The sequence below is a fragment of the Centruroides sculpturatus genome, unplaced genomic scaffold (genome assembly GCF_000671375.1).
Source record: "Centruroides sculpturatus isolate CEXI.00-Female unplaced genomic scaffold, Cexi_2.0 scaffold289, whole genome shotgun sequence".
In the NCBI taxonomy this organism is placed as follows: Eukaryota; Metazoa; Arthropoda; class Arachnida; order Scorpiones; family Buthidae; genus Centruroides; species Centruroides sculpturatus.
In genome coordinates this window covers 462,501-481,799 of record NW_019384529.1, presented here as the reverse complement: position 1 = coordinate 481,799, position 19,299 = coordinate 462,501, and the positions used below count along the sequence as shown (strand labels likewise).

General features: G+C 30.4%; 2 protein-coding genes and 1 long non-coding RNA gene across 5 annotated transcripts in view; 1 reads left to right on the top strand and 2 right to left on the bottom strand.

The window, feature by feature from the left end:
- LOC111622991 (nucleoporin NUP188 homolog) overlaps positions 1 to 10,831 on the bottom strand; it is a 139,325-nt gene extending 128,494 nt beyond the window's left edge. Inside the window, exons 1-3 of the mRNA XM_023365470.1 lie at positions 10,783 to 10,831; positions 10,610 to 10,668; positions 4,359 to 4,413 (exon numbers count right to left, since the gene is read on the bottom strand). Of these exons, the coding sequence (XP_023221238.1) occupies positions 4,359 to 4,413; positions 10,610 to 10,626 (72 nt within the window). The 5' untranslated portion in view covers positions 10,627 to 10,668; positions 10,783 to 10,831. The remainder of the gene's footprint in view (positions 1 to 4,358; positions 4,414 to 10,609; positions 10,669 to 10,782) is intronic.
- LOC111622980 (probable palmitoyltransferase ZDHHC24) lies at positions 10,675 to 17,933 on the top strand. 3 transcript variants are annotated; one of them, XM_023365458.1, is made up of 2 exons: positions 10,675 to 10,885; positions 15,855 to 17,933. In XM_023365458.1, the coding sequence occupies exon 2, from the start codon at positions 15,865 to 15,867 to the stop codon at positions 16,729 to 16,731; it is 867 nt and encodes a 288-aa protein (XP_023221226.1). In that variant the 5' UTR covers positions 10,675 to 10,885; positions 15,855 to 15,864; the 3' UTR covers positions 16,732 to 17,933. The 3 variants fall into 3 exon arrangements, with proteins under 3 accessions (XP_023221226.1, XP_023221225.1, XP_023221227.1); XM_023365457.1 differs by lacking the exon at positions 10,675 to 10,885 and adding an exon at positions 10,996 to 11,125; XM_023365459.1 differs by lacking the exon at positions 10,675 to 10,885 and adding an exon at positions 10,998 to 11,074.
- Positions 17,934 to 19,191: 1,258 nt separating this feature from the next.
- LOC111622959 overlaps positions 19,192 to 19,299 on the bottom strand; it is a 1,359-nt gene continuing 1,251 nt past the window's right edge. Inside the window, exon 2 of the long non-coding RNA XR_002756370.1 lies at positions 19,192 to 19,288. This is a non-coding gene — a long non-coding RNA (uncharacterized LOC111622959). The remainder of the gene's footprint in view (positions 19,289 to 19,299) is intronic.

The following is a 19,299-nucleotide window of genomic DNA, read 5'->3' as shown; positions in this document are numbered from 1 at the left end:
CTTTGTGTACGGTATTCTAGAATTATTTATTTTTAATGATGGTGGTTTCTGAAACTGTTTACCTTTGGTCATGAGCATGCAACTTGACTTATTGATGTTTATTTCGAGCTTATTGTTTATGCTCCAGTTGTTTACTTCCTTTAGTAACTTATTAGCTTCAGTTTGCATTTTCTCACTATTCCTATGTGCCATCATAATCAGAGTGTCGTCAGCGTACGCTTGTAACGACCATTGTGCATTTATATTATTAGGCTTGATGTTCAGAAGGCTATCGTGCATGATGTTCCATAATCCTGGACTGGAACGAGATCCTTGGGACAGCCTCTTGTCATGGGTTGTATAAGTGGATTATCCATGTCGTATAGACCAACCGTACGATTATTAAGGTAATCCTTCATTAATAGATATAAATTTTTTGGGCACGGAATAATTTAAGTTGTCGAAGTAATGCTGGCCACCAAAGACTGTTAAAGGCATTATGATAATCAATAAGGATGCACCGATAAGCAAAATGGCCAATTACCGATTAATCGGCCATGCATTATCGGCCGATACCGAATAATCGGCCGATTACTGTTAATAATTTATTGCATTAATAGTGTGAGATCCTGGAGTTAATTATAATGTGGAAAAAAACCCATTTTTCTCCACCTGGTATTTCCATCTCCCTCGAGTCAGGTAAACAAGAGACGATCGAATATCCTCGCAAAATCAACAATCTCTTCCTTTGTTTCTAAAATAAATCTCAACACTTAATCGTTGACGCATGGAAACTTCAACATTGTTTAAAAAGCTGAAGTGTTTCTGTGTTTAACAGAAACAAAATATATTTCTTTAACCGCTGATATTTGGACAGCAACTACAAACAATTCTCCTTTTTTAAGTGTAACAGCTCACTGGTTGAAGGATGATTTTCAGCAGGAAAGAGCTGTTTTGCAAATTGTTTCCTTTGAAGGTTCCCACACAGCTACACGAATCAGTGAACAGTTAAAAATTGTTCTTGAACAGTATAAGTTGACAAGTGATAAGATATTCTTAGTACTAAGAGATTCTGCAGCAAATCTGGTAGCTGGAATTAGGAATTGCAACTTAGAAGCATTATCATACGCTGCAGCTGACACTAAACGAATGCATATTTTCTAAACAAGATGTGAAAACTATAATCACAGTTAATAGAAATATTGTCACACATTTTAATCATTCTGCTGTAGCTGTAATCAAATTGGAAGATTTGCAAGAAAAGTTAGGTTTGCAGAAACACAAATTAATTCAAGATGTTCCTACTCGCTGGAATTCTACATACTACATGTTGGAACAGCAAAAGGCCCTTGTCACATATGCTATAGATAATAAAATTCCTACGTTGAGCCCATATCAGTGGTCTCTCGTTGAAAAAATTGTTCTACTTGTAAAACCATTCAAAGAAATTACTGTGGAAAGCCAGCAAACGAGAAGCCACTTCATCTTCAATAATTCCCACAATAGAGACTCTGAAATTATTCTTATCAAAAGCAAAGATCAGTAGTTCCTTTAGTGGCATTAATACCACAACAGAAGAACTAGAAAATCCAATAAAAAAAAATTTTCAGCATATATAGAAAACAAGTCTTTATGCTTGTCATTTTTATTAGATTCAAAATGAAATTTCAAAAAGAGGATATGCTAGAGGAAATCTCAATAAGAATTAAATTCTGAAGCTTCTACTTCTGGAGGTGATCAAGATGGAGGTGAATTTCTAAGTTTTTCTGATTTATTTGATGAATTAGCTTCTGGTAAACGAAAGAATGAAGAATAGCATGTTTTTAAAAAGAAAGAAAAAAAAAACGAAAGAGACGAACAAACGTTTCGATCAAGAATTAGAAACATATTTACATTTATCCCTAATTTGAGCAAAATAGCTATGAAATATTTAAGTGCCTCAGCATCTTCCATTGAAAGTGAAAAAATTTTCAGCACTGAAGGTAACATTTATGAGCCGGCAAAAAATAGGTTATGCCCTGAAAATGATGAAATTCTCATGTTTTTGCATTGTAAAAACAAACTGTAAAACCCTTAAATTGTAATTTAAGGGTTTTACAGTTTAAATATTAAATTTTTATTTGTTTTATATTTGTTTTGTATTTAAACTTTAAACTTATGAAACAAATAAAAATTTAATTTTTCTTCTTAACCTATTCAATACTTTTTCTTATGTAAAGTTTAAACTTTATATTATACGTTATGTTATACTTATAATATGTATTGATGAAAGGAATAATTTGATTAGTAAAATTTTTTTAATATTCAGATTGTCATGTAATAAATAATAAATATATAACAGAAATTTATTAGTTCTTATTACTAGCATTGTACGTAACATTCTAACAAAAATACCAAAATGTAAAATTGGCCGATTATCGAAACCGATTAATCGGGGGAAATGGCCGATACCGATTAATCGGCTAAGTGGCCGATACGGCCGATTACCGATTACTTACCGATTAATCGGTACATCCTTAATAATCAATAGAAGTAAGGAGGACATGATGTGATTTTTCCCAGGCATCACGAATAAATTGAGTGACACTGTGTAAGGCATGATTAATAGATTTTTTGGGAACAAACCCATATTGATTTGGGTGTAGTAGTTGTTTACTGTATAAGTGAAAGTTAATTCTTCCTATAACAAGTCCATCCAAAACTTTCCCCAATGTGGGTAATAAGCTTATTGGTCTAAAGTCATTGGCATTGCTATGGCTGGTTTTGCTTGTCTTTGGAATAAAACGGATGGCTGCAGCTTTCCAGATGCGTGGGAATTGAGAGAGCTCCATACATTTATTGTATGTATAAAAGAAAGCGATCGGTACAGCATTAAAAGCCTGCTTCACCATTTTAGCTGTTATTGTATCTATTCCTGGAGCTTTTTTGTTTCTCATAGTCCTTATTGCTGTCTCAACTTCTTTAAAAGTAAAAAGGGGATCGTTGTTTGTTGCTGGTGGAGTTTCACTTGAGTTTCTGATGCTTGTCTGTTCTTCATTATCGTTTTCTTTGTCATCTTTTGGAAAATGAGTGTTGAGAAGATGGTGGTAGGTTTCTCTCATGTTCGTTGTTCATGTTCCGTCTTCTTTGTCTATGTATGCTGGGAGTATGATATTTTTCCTTGGTTTTAAAATTATATGGTACGGGTCGCTCCATGTCGATCCATTGCCGATTTCAGAGCAGTATTTCCTCCACGCTATCATTCAGGTTTTATTTATGCTAGTTTTGTATTCATTAAAATCCCGTAAGTATTCTTTCTTTTTTGTCTCTTTAATTATAGAATCATTTTCTTTTTGGTATCTTTTGTATAGCCCGCGAACCTTCTTCCTTTGCTCACTCAAAGAGTTATTCCACCATGGGGTGTTTGACCATTTTGATTCTATAATTGTGGTGGATTGATGGTAAGAGGTGATAATTGATGTGGTAAGGTGGGCAGCTAACGTGTCAATGTCTTCAATTTCGTGGAGATCTTGTGTTTGTGGCTGTCCCAATGAATCTTGAAAAGTTCTTGGTATTGTGTCCAATTAGTAATCTTCTTGAGGTTGTTGTAATTTTTTAATGACGGATCAGTATTAACGATGGTTGTTTTGGCCAAATTATATAGGAAGATACTGGCTGCATTTGGCAGACTCAACAGTTCCAGAGCTGTTGAGTATTTTTTTGGTAAATGAAGTACACCACTACAGTAGTGCCATTTCATAACATGTTTGGTGTTTTGACGTCACATTTAATAGCATCTTTTATTTATACTATCTATCACTAGCTGCAATTGACCAATGATGGCTGCTTCCAGTTCCGAAGCATATGTCATTCAACATTCGGCAGATGTACTGTACCTACATACCAGCTACTGATTAAAATACTTTTGCTCTGTTACAACTGTTGACTCTGCTGAATGCAGTCACTGTAATGCTAGTCCTCACAAGGGCTATAGCAAAACTGGGATTCTTGCTAGAATGTAAACAGAACAAAATAAACATTCTGGAAATAGAATATAGAATAATTAGCTTGCTCAATTTTTTTTCTTTTCTTTATGGATGTGTCTGAAATGGGCCCAGGATGGAGCAAAAAACATGTGCTTAGACTAAAATTTTGAAGTGCAAGAATTGTTTTAAAGCTGGAAAAGTGCATAAGGTAGTTTGAAGTCAATTAAAAAATATATATATATATTTTTTAGCTCTAAAATAATTTATACAAAGAAATTAAACACAATATTATCAAGTGAATGGGTAAAAATTTCATTTACATAGTATCATTACAGTCACAAATCATTAAGCAAATAAAAATATAAATTTTCGTAAGGTATTAAATAAATGAAAAGTTATTAAATTATAAATTACCTTAGACTTTAATAAAGATGTTCCAGAAATAAGCACCCAAAGGTCCTTAGCTGACCTACATGAAAATATTTAGAATTATGAGGCAACTTGTAAAATTAATGAAGGTAAACTTTATATTTATATTTAAAAACTGAATTAAATTTCAAATTAAATTTTTAATAGTATCTTAAAATGTTTTCAAAATTTTATATATTCCATCCTCAAACAATACAAACACCAACAAATCAAAAATATGCTAAAATGGAATGCAGAAGTCCATTTAAAAGCAAAAATGTTTTTCAAGACTCAAACCCTTTTCAGTTTACATTTATTTTTTAATGGAACCTCAATATGATAATGAAACATTTTCATAAAAAAAAATTTTTTTCTAATCTTTCACTTCTATCTTCTTTCTATTCTTCTTTCATGTTAAAATGGGATACCATTTTAACTTGAGCTGGCATTTAATAAGACTACAAAAATCAAAAGACAATGGTTTAATTTTTGTTTTAAATTTATATAAATTCCATAAGATTAAATATAGAAGGCACCCAAAATATATTTTTAAAACATTTAAAAATGGTTTGGAACAGCTGCATATTATTACTTGTGATTCAGTTATTTCCAATGAAGAAACTGAATCACAAATCATAAACACAGTTGAACCTTGTATAGTGTCCACCTCCCAACAAGAATTGCTTCTAAACAGCTGCCATTAAAAAATTTGAGTAAAAATAAGCTTGAAGCAATTAATAAGGTTGTATATAGTCAATTCTGAAACCACATTATGATATCTAATTTTACTGAGTTTCCTAAGAGAAATGATTAATCCAAAACAATACTTGCTTTATCAAATACCTTAATTTCACTTGTTTCATGTTTGACAAGGCAAGTAATGCTTTGATTAATGAGTTTTTGTATGAAATTCACTAAAAAAAGTAGTTTATAAATAGTATAGAGTGTCCAAAAAGTCACTGTGCATTGAGAAATTTATAACAACATTAAAGTTACACATACAGTACAGTCAATTCTGCTTAATTGGGACACATTGGGACTAATCCATTTTGGCCCAATTAAGCAGCTGCCTCAATTAAACGAACTAATAATAAATTTTAAAATAAAATATGTAATATGTAGGTAAATAAGTAAGTAGGTAAAAAAATAATAATTAGGTACTGTACCTATCTTAATGCTTTATTAAACCAAAATACAGAAATAAAGATAGAGTAATTTAAAAACTCACACCAAAAGTTGTATAATCTCTTAATAACGAGCACTGAGTTAAGAGTTAATACAATATTTCTTATATCACAAGTACTTTCGACAAGTATAAATTCGTCGTCCTCAAGCAAAAAAAAAACAATATAAAGAAAAGAACATGCAGAGTGTTCCAAGGAGAACAGAAATTCTTAAAATTTAACTCAAATGTCTGGTAATACCGTTAGTAACGTGCAACAAGCTTTCGAAAATGTTAGAAAATCTTAAATCTACACAGCGGGTGGTGCATGCGTTGAATTGCAGTCACGCTAATTGTACAATGTTTGGTACATTTTGTTGTTTAAATGCTGATATAAGGCTACCCATATCTCGGGCAAGTCGAAGGTGGGAACGTTGCATGCATTTGTAGCATGCAACGTATATCAGCATTTAAACAACAAAATGTGCCAAACATTGTACAAATGGATTTGAAAATGATTACTCACTTTCAAATCCAGAACAAAACTGATGCTATTCGAATTGCTATTTTGGTTATAGATAATGAAATTTACTTTTCTTATCAAATAATGAATATAATGCTGCATATAATGAAATTTGCTTTTCTTTATCAAAGATCTGTTGACTATCCTTATTACAAATACCTTGAGTTCTAAATCCTTTTCTATGCCCTGACCTGGACTCAGAGCACTTTGGGCATTGTGCCTGAAAATGTGATTTGCTCCCACATTGACAATGATGGCAATTACTCAACAAAATTGAACAGATCACTTCTGCCACCTTTCAGAATGTGTTTGATAACAATAACATGTAGCATATAAACTCACTATTTATCACACCGGAAATACTAAAAAATTTACACACCTGAACCATTTACGGTGTGATCATGCAAAAAATCGGTAAACGAACGTTTTCGAACCCCTTCTGGGCTCTGCTTCAGGTTCCAATCAGTTTCTACCAACGATGTTCGAAATCCGTTAGACGTATAAGTCCGTTCGATCATGTCGTTTGAAGCTTGAATTTGAGTTGTAAGTTCGAATGTATTCCAACAATCCCATTCGGTGACGGGTGAACTGCTTGCGCATGCGCGAATGGGATTGTCGGAATACATTCGAACTTACAACTCAAATTCAAGCTTCAAACGACATGATCGAACGGATTTATACGTCTAACGGATTTCGAACATCATTGGTAGAAACTGATTGGAACCTGAAGCAGAGCCCAGAAGGGGTTCGAAAACGTTCGTTTACCGATTTTTTGCGTGATCACACCGTAAATGGTTCAGGTGTGTAAATTTTTTAACATGTAGCATTGTGTGCAGTCATGTCTTCAGGTCTGTGGGGGACATTTCCAACATTTGCTGTAAGAGAAGCTGCAATGTCATATGCAAAACTTCACTTTTATCAAAGCTTTACTTAAATCTTTTCTACTGCACAGTAACTTTCTGGACATCCTGTATGTGTATATCATATTCATGAAAATATTTTTCTATCCAAATTCTTAATACTTTTATTCATTTACTGCAGTCTTGACAATCTATGACCTTTAAGGTTCTAATGCAAGGGTGGGCAACCATTTTTATAACATGGGCCAGAATAAATTTTACGTTTTTTCCACGGGCCATAGTAGTTAATTGACACCTTGTGACCTGTAAATTTTTAGTTTGCAAATATGAAATAAATAAATAAATAAATAAAAACAAATTAATTACTACAGTCGACCCCCCCTATAACACTGTTGATTATTCCGTTTTATATGAATTCCTTGTTGTATGAGTCACTTAGATTTTACAAATGCGTGTACCGAACTGTGAACGACTCACCTACTTGTAAAATCTAAGTGACTTTAAACACAATAAAAACAGCCCTATGTAGTTGGATACGACAGACATTACATTTTCTAATTGCATAGCTTTTGCACATAGATTTTCTTGATGGATGATGCGATGAGATATAAATAATTTAGAAAAATTCTGTTCTCCCATTTTTTGTTTGAATAAGGAAATGACTCCCTTATTTTTCCTGTCATTGCTGCTGCAACACTTCGGAAAATAATATTCAATTTAAACTAGACGAATTACATCGAAAAATATTTATTTATAATTTCTTCTAAACATCTCGCGGGCCGGATAGAAACTTTTCGCGGGCCGGGGGTTGCCCACCGTTGTTCTAATGTGTAGCCTTCGTGGCTTTGACATGATTTTATTTTCCTGTTTTCCACCTTATGCTATTATGCAACCCAATTAAGCTAATATTCGTAACAAAGAACATTCAAAGTAAACTTTACTAGTAAAAATGAGAAATAACTATGCATTATTAGCATTCATATCATTGGCATACATTATTTTAGTATCTAGTGTACTAAAGTGGCTGTAATGGAGTATGTTGATACTCAGCCAGTCTTAAAGCCTGCAATTCTATAGGAAAAATGCATATGGCTCACAGAAAGCCTACAAAGTTCACTGTGCTGTGGTCTGCATCCAGAAAAGATTGCTCATCACTGATCTACGATATTAATATGGAATTGTACAACACATGCTAATTTTGATACATAGAATACTGAAATATTATTCTTTGTTAATATTTCACATATGGATTATCTAAAAAATTCTGAGTGTAGTCAAAAAAATACATAAGAAAATGTAAATTGAGACATGGTAAAGAAGTTATCTCTCAGACATATCAAAGATAAATTTAAAGGTATATCAAGAAATTGAACAAAAATACATATTTTATTGTGTTTCAGTTTTTCAAACATCTACAAACAACACAATAAGAAAAAAAGCAAAAATTGTTGTGACATTGTCACAATGCCTGGCTACAATTTTTAATCATATTCTTAATTTATTTAAGATATATGCTCTCCACCACAAATTAATAGTGTCATGCTTCTGTAGATCATACTTTTCCTGATAACAAGTCATGCTGATCATCCATGTAGGAGGAAATTTTTTACTTGAAATCATGTGACTTCCAGTCTAGACTAGAAGTTCATATATAGTAAATGGAACTCCTGCCCAAGCTTTCCGTATCTGGTATCAACTTTCATCTATCTAATACTGTTCTCGAGATTAAGGAAAGAGGGACAGATGGACAACAGTGGAAATTTATAGGTTTACAATTTTTCCAAATTGCAGTCCAATCAAAATATCTTTGATCAACTCATGAGATAATCACTTTGATATCTTTAAGTCGGTAACTTTAAGCATTTGAAAATGTTTGAGATTCTTTATCATTAATTACAATCCCTCTCAAATTTTTTTATATATCCATGCTTTACTTGCAACCTCCGCACTGCTTTTTTCTTATTTCTTCTCCTGACTCCGGGCTTTATTTCCCAAAATTGTTTGGAAAAACTAATATTTAGAATGTGTTCCAAGAAAATTGATTTTTGTTACATTTTAAAAGAATCTGCAGTTACATTTCATTATTTATTGAAATCAGTTTTAATATCATGTATATTTTACAAATTTAATATTGAAAAAACATTTTTTTTTATATATTCAAAAAAAATTCCTGTAATTTTTCTCCCATCCATTCAAATTCAGTAAAATATAATGAACAATAATTAAGAAATCTTATTAGCAAAAGCTGGAATGGTGGAGAGTCTAAGCAGTCCTATGATTTTTTGTTGATAGCACTTTTTATGTGTGAGCACTCAAAAATCCTGTATGTTCTGGATATATCTATCATATATGTCTCATCTGCAAATAAAATTGAGAAAGCATTGGTGTATCTGTAAAAAATTATTACTCCTAATCTGAATAGAAGTTACTTTTAGATTAATGTCCACATATTTATTTATACCCTATATAATTACCTAAAACTAATTTCCAGAGTGCATATACTTTTTGTTTCAGATAAATGGATCTGTAAGATCAGACCAGTCTTTGTTACACAATACAAATCATTTCTGTAAAGTGTGTCAGTTGGCAGAAAGTATACAAGTAGGATCAAATCATATTTACTCTGCAAAAAAAAATTGCTCACAAAATGGTAAAATGGGAAATGTAAAATGTAATGATAAAATGGGAATGGTAAAATTCTTGCAAAATTCTCTCTTAATCCCAGTTTATCAGATATTTTAAAAACAATGTTCTTTTTATCATTTATAAATTTTAACTACTTTTCACTGTCGACAGTTAAACATATTTCTTTGCCGTCAACTATAAGCATGACTTTAACCGTAAAGGTCGCCATCTTCAATTCTATTTATCCGATCCAAACAATGGCTGCATTCAGCAGACTCAACAGTTCCAAAGCTGTTGAGTACTTTTCTGCCAAATGCCCTTTACAGTAGAGCTGTTTTGGAACACGTTTAGTGTTTTAATGTCACATTTAGTAGCATCTTTCATTTACAGTTCATGAAACTGACCAATGATGTCTACTTTTTGTTCCAACACATACATCACTCATCATTCAGCAGATGTAACTACTTAACAGCTACTGATTGAAACACCTTTGTTCAGTTACGACTTTTGACTGCTGAATGCAGCCAATCCTACCCTCCACTCAAATTAGTCCAATTGCAATCCAGTCAATCCTAGATGGCATTTGTATATGCAGACAGAGATCAATCAGATTGTATAGTTCATTCGTATACATGATTTGAACAGAGCAACCTCAGATCAGTTTGATTGCGAAAGTATATGCATCTCTATTGTAATCCATACGAAGTTCTTGAAGAGATAACTAATTAACATATTTTTAAGTATCTATTTTGGTACAATTACACCTCTGAATGAGGCAGTTGGGACTTTATCACAGATACAGACCTTAGACATGTGGGGGGACTAAAATTTGGGGGTGCAAAACCTTCATTCAGAACTGCAATTTTACTCGTATTTTTTGTAAGAAACGTAAATTAACCCATTATTTACGAAGAAAACAAAGTAGTTTTATTTACTCGAATTGATAAACCTAATATTTTGACTTATACGAAAGCATTTCATCAAATAAAAATTATACCGTATTTTCATTATATTAAAAGTAATTAGAACATTAAAATATCCCTTAAGAATTTCCAACGAATCGTTTACAGAAACACGTTTCTCTCACCTTATAACTCCCGCCATGTTATCGCTGTATCGAATAGGCGATGCGGAGAATAAATCGCGCTAAATAAATTAAACGTAAAAATTCGTATTATTTACGTAAAATAATTAATAAAAATTCTAAAATTTGTTATAAATTTATATTTTTAAATAATAATTTTTTTTAACATAAGGTACATTTTATTCTCTATCGTGATATAGACGCGACCGGTGATCAATGGAAAGCGTGGGAGCGGTCGAGCGAATGCTGATCGGAAGTTTCTGTTTTGATTAATGTAGGGTATGTGGGTTTTTTTTAAATATTATTTCATTATTTTAAATATATATAATTATTTGAACAATGATTCATTTTCTTATAGTAATTTAAATTTTAAATTCTCTTCCTGTTCGCGAGTCGAGCGACGCTCGGCTCGCGAACAAATATCTAAAATTTCGCTGTAATTTATTATTTACGTAATTATCGATTATGGTAATCGTTTAATGTATATTTTGAATGAATGCGGATGATATATCTTATAAAGTAAAGTAAAATTTCTAATTTATAAGCTATTTTTCTCGATTTATCATCGGTAGCGCATGCAACGCGACGCGCGCCATGTGCTATATGTTTAGTAAACTAGCTGTTACCCGCGACTTCGTCCGTGCAGATTTTGCAAGCGAACACCATTTATATTCAGTATTTCAACAACCATAGTAATTGTTATATAACACTTACCGCTGAGAATCAAACGAACTGTTTTCAATTTGATCAATTTTCTGGGATGTTTACAATCGTTCTATAATCGAATCAATATGCGACAAAAAAATTCAAATTTAAAACGGTTCGAATATTTGGTTAAAAAATCGAAATATATAAAAATATTTATAACAATGTCTGAAATGTTGTCAATTTAATACGCCTAAGTACTCAATAAAGACTAAACATAGTTGTAAACAAAAAATCACATTTAAAATAGTACAGTAAAAGCCGTTCTTCAGGTTAAGCCTTAATGCTCTCCCTCTGCCCCGCAGGGGAATTTCGAAAAATCCCTTCTTAGTTGTGCGTTTCTATGACGTACCCTAACTATGTACCAAATTTCACCTCTAAATTCAGCGGTTTGCCCTGAGCAATGATGAATCAATCAGTCAGGACAAGTAATTTTGTATATTTAGATAAACCCAAAAACACTATTTGTTACGCATTTTTTAAAGTTATATTGAAAGCACAATGTATATAATTCCCCAATTTTTCGTCTGTAGAGGTTTACTTTCATTTATTTAAGTGCTCCCAAAATTAGAAACAATTTATCATGGTTGATGAACTGCCCTTGATATATTGATTCATCACTTGGATAATAAAATGAATGAAGTACAGTATTAGAAATTAGATAATGGAAATTGTGCATGAATTAGTTGAATACAATGTGAAGCTTACATAGCATGAATTAATTATGTAAAAATGCAACAAAATCATTAAAATTAATCAATCTGAGTGAAAGCATAGAAAAAAAAAATTTTTCTGGATTTGTTGCTGTTAAAAATTTTAATATAAAAACAATAAAAGGGGACATCCATTAATTACATGTACTGTTTAAGAAGAGTGTTGAACATGGCAGGGAAGGTTTAGACCAAAAACTAAACATTTTCGGTCTAAACATGTACTCTTCATTTTTAAAAACAACATTGCAAGTTACGAAAGGTCAATTTAGTCATCAATTATATATTAGTTTCACCTTTAAAGGATAATTTTTGTTTTAATACTAAAATATAAAATCTTGTATAGGTGTTTTCTGGCATTACAGTAGTAGGATAATGGGTAGATTGTACATTATATTAACATTTGTAATGGAAATTTAATATGATGTAAAAATATGGATATCAAATTTTCATATTATTATCAATTAATTATCTTATGTTTGGTACATTTGATTCATGCAAATGCAAATTTGTCAGAAGGTCATGTTTATGGTAAGGAAGATCGGGTAACAATAATCTCTACCACTTAAAAAGATTGTGTCATTTCTTTCAGAATTAAATTTTCCAAAAGTTAATCCCTTTTCCCATTAACAACTCTATATAGAGAGTGGAAAAATTATTTGCTAGCTTGCATGATAGCAGCTATGCATCATCTTGCAAGTTATGTGCTACAATTGCAGTTTTATTGCATTATTTCCAGGTTACATATTAGAAAAGCACCATAGAAGAATAAATAAATATATATTAAAATGATGTCATATTTTGGAATGATCTAATTCTTAATAATTCACAAAATTTATAAATAAATTGCCATATCTATAATATATTTTCTACTAAAAGAAAAATTTACAGAAATAAAGGACTGAAATTTTTTAATTTTCTTTATTTTTTTAGTTTGGTAAAATCTTTAGATAAAANAGCACATATTTGATACATTATTCCATAGATTTATAAATAGAAATATATATAATTATAAAATTTATATATAGAGTACTTTTACAGTATTTAAAATATTTACAAATATATACATTTAAACACTTAAAGTTTTCATTCTATTTAAAGAAAAATTTTTATTGGTATGATGACCTATATTAGTTCTTTAAAGATTTTAATTTTAAAGCAAAGTTTACTATAAAGCAAATATGTACTGTAATATTCACTTTATAGTAAACTTTGCTTTAAATATTTTAATTGGCAGCTGTCAAGTCAGGTTGGCTGACAGGATATTGAGTTGTTTTTCCAAAGATTGGCAATTCAAATCCATCATTTGACAGTTGGCATCTTTCCAATTTCTGCAACGTGGTTATTATTTCAGTATTTTACTATAATTAATCTTAGTTCTGATTATATTTGAACACTGAGAAATAGATTAAATAAAAGCAATGGAATTAGATAATTTTAATCAAATTTAAATCAATGGATACTGTACATTCCAAGTTATTGAAAAACCATGTAAGATGAAATAAATAACTACTTCATTCAGAAAATTGTGTAAAAACATGACGAAAATTTCACTCCGGTATAGATCTGTTTTGTTAGTATTGAAAATTTGGTCAGGAACATAGCCACCTTCTCTTATTATTTTGGCTAGTTTTTCTGGAAAGTTCTTGGTGGTGTTTTCATATGCAAATATAATTTTTCCCTTTAATTTTAATATTGTGAAATGTATTTCTTTTTAAAAATCCTGTCAGCTATTCTTCATTATCAGAAAATACCTTTTCCTTTCTACCTTGAGTTGCTCAAAGACTTGTTGATGGTTCCAATTCCTATACTTTTTTTATTATATTACTTTTTTTATTTTATTTACTTTTTTATTTATTTACTTTTTTTTGCCATGCCTTCTGCTTTATAATATTTTCATTTGCAGTTATCCTCTTTTACATATAAAAAATTTTCTATTTTTTATAATATCTACTGCGCAATGATGTTTTGAGCTAAGTTTTGATTCGCAGATGATAGATTTTCATATAGAATTCTCATTTCTCTTAATTGTTCTGACAGTTGCTTCATTCAAACCAAAACTTTTGCCTGCAGATGCCGAACCTTCATCACTCACAAGGCAGTCCCAAGATTTTTATTTTTGTTTCTAATGAAATTGCTTTTCTTTTCCTTTTCTTTGTAATTTTAGACATTTTGAACTCTATTGTAAAAATTATAATTAAAATATTTTAATTAGACTTGTAAAAGCTTGTAAATTAGATATGAAGTGGATTGTGAATTTATACATTTGTAAATTCACAATTACATTTGAAACTAGAACTAATTGCTTGAAATGAGGTTAAGAAAAAATTGAATGGAATACAGCTAATTAAGAGATAAAAAATAGGAAGTGAAATTAAGAGTTTAGAAATCAAAAAAAAAAAAAAAAAAGGAAACTTTAAACTTTTAATGAAAATAGCAGCCTTTCCTGTCTGCTTCTGTTTTTCTGAGATAAAGGTTAGAATAACCAGATTTAGGACACATTTGATAAGAACAAATAAAATTCAAACATGTTGTCATTAATAAAATATAAGATCATCAGATGTTCAATAAAGCATTCTTAATTACATATTATGTTTTACACTAAAATTTGAAAAATTCAAGTATTTTTAATTTTTGAGACTTGATTTATTATGTCACATTTCTGTTTTAATTGAAAACATAAAATTGATAGAATTTATAGCTTTATAATGTATTAATGAGCACTTCTAATAAGAGTAACTTATCATTAAAAAATTAAAATTAAAAATTAAACATAAACACAGTTTGATTTTTAATTTTTTAACTATAGATCCTAATTCTTATTAGTTTTAATGTTAGAGTTAAAAAGAAGCTTAGTTATAAACAGGTAACCAAACTATTTTATTGAATGACCATTGAATAACTAATTCATTGGTTAGGAAAAACTTCATTCAAAAGTTCTATCTGCAGCAACACTCTGTTTTTTTGTAACGTGGGAAAACTTAAGTTTTGGTGATGATTACTGAAAACCATGTGTGTTCATCCTTTCCTTAAATATGTAATATTAATATTTTTCTTAATCCCTCAATTCTTTTTTGAACACTTTGTACATTTAATTTTGAATTCATTCATAATTATCTTAAGTCTTTGAAAAACTTGAACTTGTATTTATATTATATTCAGCACCTTTCTCACACTTTTAGCAATAGGTATTTTTATTATCAAAAATGAATGTTTTTGAGAAGCGCAACAAAAGCAAATTGTAACCTGAAGTAGACCTCAGAATTAAACCAAAAATGTTTGAAATAATAAATAATAAAAATACTTATTGCTGAAAGTATGAGAAAGTTGTGATGATATTAATCATGTTACAGCTGCTATAAAGTGATAATTAGTATTTATATATAATCTTAGTTCATTTTAAAAAATTATATAGAAAAAAGAATTAGAATAAATTTATAATATCTATCTACAGTATAACAACATAGAAGTCTAAGTATAGAAGCATGATTTATAAGTTTATATATAAATATTTCAATAATCTTTTTAGCTATTGAATAATAATGAAATTGATGAGAAAAAAAACAAAGGTATAAAAGTGCATTTAGACATATGATGAATGATACAATTAAATTTCATATACCTTTTATAGTTAATTTTTCAAGGTCTGTAAATGTACAGTACATGATGACAGCAATTTCATGCTGAGTTCTAAGTATCTTATAAAAAGAAATATACTTATTATAGTTAAAAATTAAGTGCTAAAGAATATTTTTAAGATATAAATGATATTTATCAATACAGTATTATTATAATTAGTAAAATTTTAAAATTTAATTAAAATTTCTTTTCAGAAAGTCTTCAATGGCAACCAACATAATATGCACCTTAAAAAGATATTTTCCCCGAATATTTTCTGAACAACTAGCATTTGTATTCATCATTTTTGCAATTGTTGCTATATATTATTTTGAATTAATTATTGTTGTTCCCTATGTTCACAATGATATGCCTTACTTACGCTACATTCACTATGTATGTGGAACATTTGTAATGATAAATGTTTTTGGAAACTTCATTTTAATAGTGATAACTACCAGCACACTTAGTCCAGGTTACATTCTCCCTTCTACAATGAGGCCAAAATGGAGATTCTGTGCCATCTGTGAAGCTATTTTTCCACCAAGATCATTTCATTGCAACATTTGTCAGACTTGCATTTTGAGAAGAGATCATCACTGCACTTTTGCCGGTTGCTGCATTGGCTTTAAAAACTTGAGATATTTTTGGTTATTCTTATTTTATCTGTCGATCGGTACTTTTTATGCTACTGTGTTAAACATGTTTTACATATGGGATATGTTGGGGGGTATTACCCTTCTTTCAGTCACTGCACACATCTTGCCATTCATGTTTTGGATAACAGGTTATCTTGATACCAATGTTGTTTTTTCTACATTTCTTTCTGTGACTTCGATTGCCGGGTTTTTATTTGTTACTAGTTTGTTGGTTTACCATACCATATCGCTCTTGAAAAACCAAACCGCATACGAGCGAAATAACAGTATTACTTGTTATAACTTGGGATGGAAACAAAATATTATTGAAAGTCTTGGAAGAAGATGGTATTTAACATGGATATTTCCATTGGTATCATCACCACTTCCCAGTAACGGTATTGATTTTTTAACTAAAGAAAATATTCTTTTAAATCAAGAAAAAACTAAATAATTATTTATTAATAACAACAACACAACATGCAAAATATTTTGTTAAAATTTTTAAATATGTATCTCATAGAAAATATTTAATTTTTTTTTTTAATACAAGTCATAAAAAATATTTTCTTAGAATTTTTTATACATATTTATTTTAAATATTTGTGTGTCAAAATATTATTTTAACAACTTCAGAAAGTATACTTATGCTCATTAGCATATCAGTCCATTTTATGCATTACAGCACTTAAATATGTTATACTTAAAAATACAATTTCAGATTTAACAAATCAAAATTAATTGGTTATCATTATTAAAGAGGTACAGTACTCAACAATATTGCTGCAGTACATTTAATATTGGTAACAACATTTGCTCCAATACTTTGCCTTTAATTGTTAACTAAATTGTTGACAATCGACATTATACAATTTAACAGTTACAAGATTTCCTGTAAGAAAAATTCTGTTAAAAACTAAACATAATCGTTCATGCAGTGGAATAGAATTCAAATTTTCCATACAGAATAAATTTCTTAGCAAAGTCATATCTAGTAGCAGTAATTAAGATGATAACTTCAACAAAATATCAAAGTGTACTTAATTATATAAAGGAATTATATGCTGTTTTAGAAACAAGGTCTAGATCTAGGCTATGGTGTAGATCTGCCTCTATTCTGGTCATATACAGCTATTGACTAGAACAACAATAGTTAATAATGACCAACTACTTGCTCAACAGGGAGGATTGAGTTTGAGTGGCACTTGAGATAATCTAAACCACAAGTTTTCAAACTTATTTCAACCACCGCCCACTTTGAGATTTAAAAAAAAATCTAGTGCCCCCATATTTTTTAACTTACCATTTTATATTACCATCTGTTGCTTATTGTAAAAACATTTATTTCAAATATAATGTTTAAACATGCATTATTATATAGATAGGATAGATAGGGTATGACCCATATCCTATTTCTGAGATCAAAGAATGTTTCAATGAGAAGAAATAAAACTCATATTTAATCACTGAGCCTTCTACTGCCCCCCTGAAAGCCTCTAGCACCCACAAGGGAGCATTATCATCCACTTTGAGAAATGATGGTCTAAACTATGGTTTTTACAGGATGTCTGAAAAGTTACTGTACAGTGGAAAAGGTATAAGTAAGATTTTAGCATATTTATATATAAATATTTCAATAATCTTTTTAGCTATTGAATAATANATAAGAAGATAGAGGTAGAACACATACTTTGAAAGGAGCATGACCTAATGAAGATCTTACTCATTATAGCATTTACAATTTTTCTTTATATAACTCATCCTTACCCTCAAAATTAAGCTTTTTGCCATTTCATAATAATTAATTAATTAAAAATGTTTTTTTTTTTTTTAAATAACGCAATCTCATACAGATGGCACCACATGCAGTTTTATGTATTGTGATTAATGTGAGATTTTATTAAAACTATAACTTTTATACAGTAATAGCTGGGAGCAACTTGTTGGATTTTTTGGCATCATTCTTCAGAGATAAAAAAAATCTATTGTATATGTTGTTGATTTTTCCGTCCGATGGCGAGATTATTATTAATCATCGAAGACAAGTCTGTCCAAATGGGACCACCATTTATTTTGTACACCAGACTTTACACATACACATCCATGGCGACATGGATTTTTTAAAGGGCTTTTTTTTACCTCTGGCGGCATGAAGCCTAAAAAGGAAGGTCTGTCGCCATGGATGTGTATGTGTAAAGTCTGGAATACAAAATAAATGCTGGTCCCTTTTGTATGAAATAACTATTGTATATTAATCATTGAAGACAAGTCTGTCTTCGATGTTAAACCCTCGGTAAAGCGCGTTAATGATTCACGCACAGTTGTGCGCGCGGGGTTCTATATAACCCTCGTGTTCAAAATTCAATTTTTCAAAACTCATAGTTTTTTTCGCGATTTTTTCATTTTGGATGTTTGTGGGCATGTGTTTTTGATGTATTAGTGAAAAAAACTACTTCAAATATATCGATTTTATTTATTCGTAACGAAAAACAGAAAGTATCCCGTTTTTAAAAATTTTTCAAAAAAAATTGGTCGACTTCAAGAGCGTATTTTACAAACTGTAAACAAGTCTGATGCTATCTAAGCTGTCAATCGTCTTCCTGCATGTGTTTTTTAACTACCACAACAATAAATTCTTTGTCCGAAACCCCGGGCCAAAAATATCTATGAATTTCCAAAAATACACCATCTAAAATCATACAGCAACTAGGAGGAAAAGTGGAGATTATTTGCAGATAACATCGATAGTAAACTTCTTTTGCACTGTAATTGGTTAATTTATATGTCTGTTATTAGATCGACCTATAAAAACAATTGCTAGAAATATTCCCGCGAAATGCCACGCCCCCGAAGGCCACCACACGGAAGTATGTAAACAATCGCTACAAAATCGCGTGTTTTAATCTTTTTTTCCACTTCTAATTTGCTAATAATAAGTCGCTTGAAATTATTTAGACGAATAAACATGTTTTCAACACCATTTAGCAATAAATATCGCCAAAAAACGCCACCTTTCAAACTG

Bases quoted from the DNA above. Each gene is read 5' to 3' on its own strand.
- LOC111622980 (XM_023365457.1), top strand. From the start codon at position 11,103: ATGCGGATGATATATCTTATAAA. The intron at 11,126-15,854 runs GTAAAGTAAAAT...ATTTCTTTTCAG, and splicing joins CGGATGATATATCTTATAAA to AAAGTCTTCAATGGCAACCA.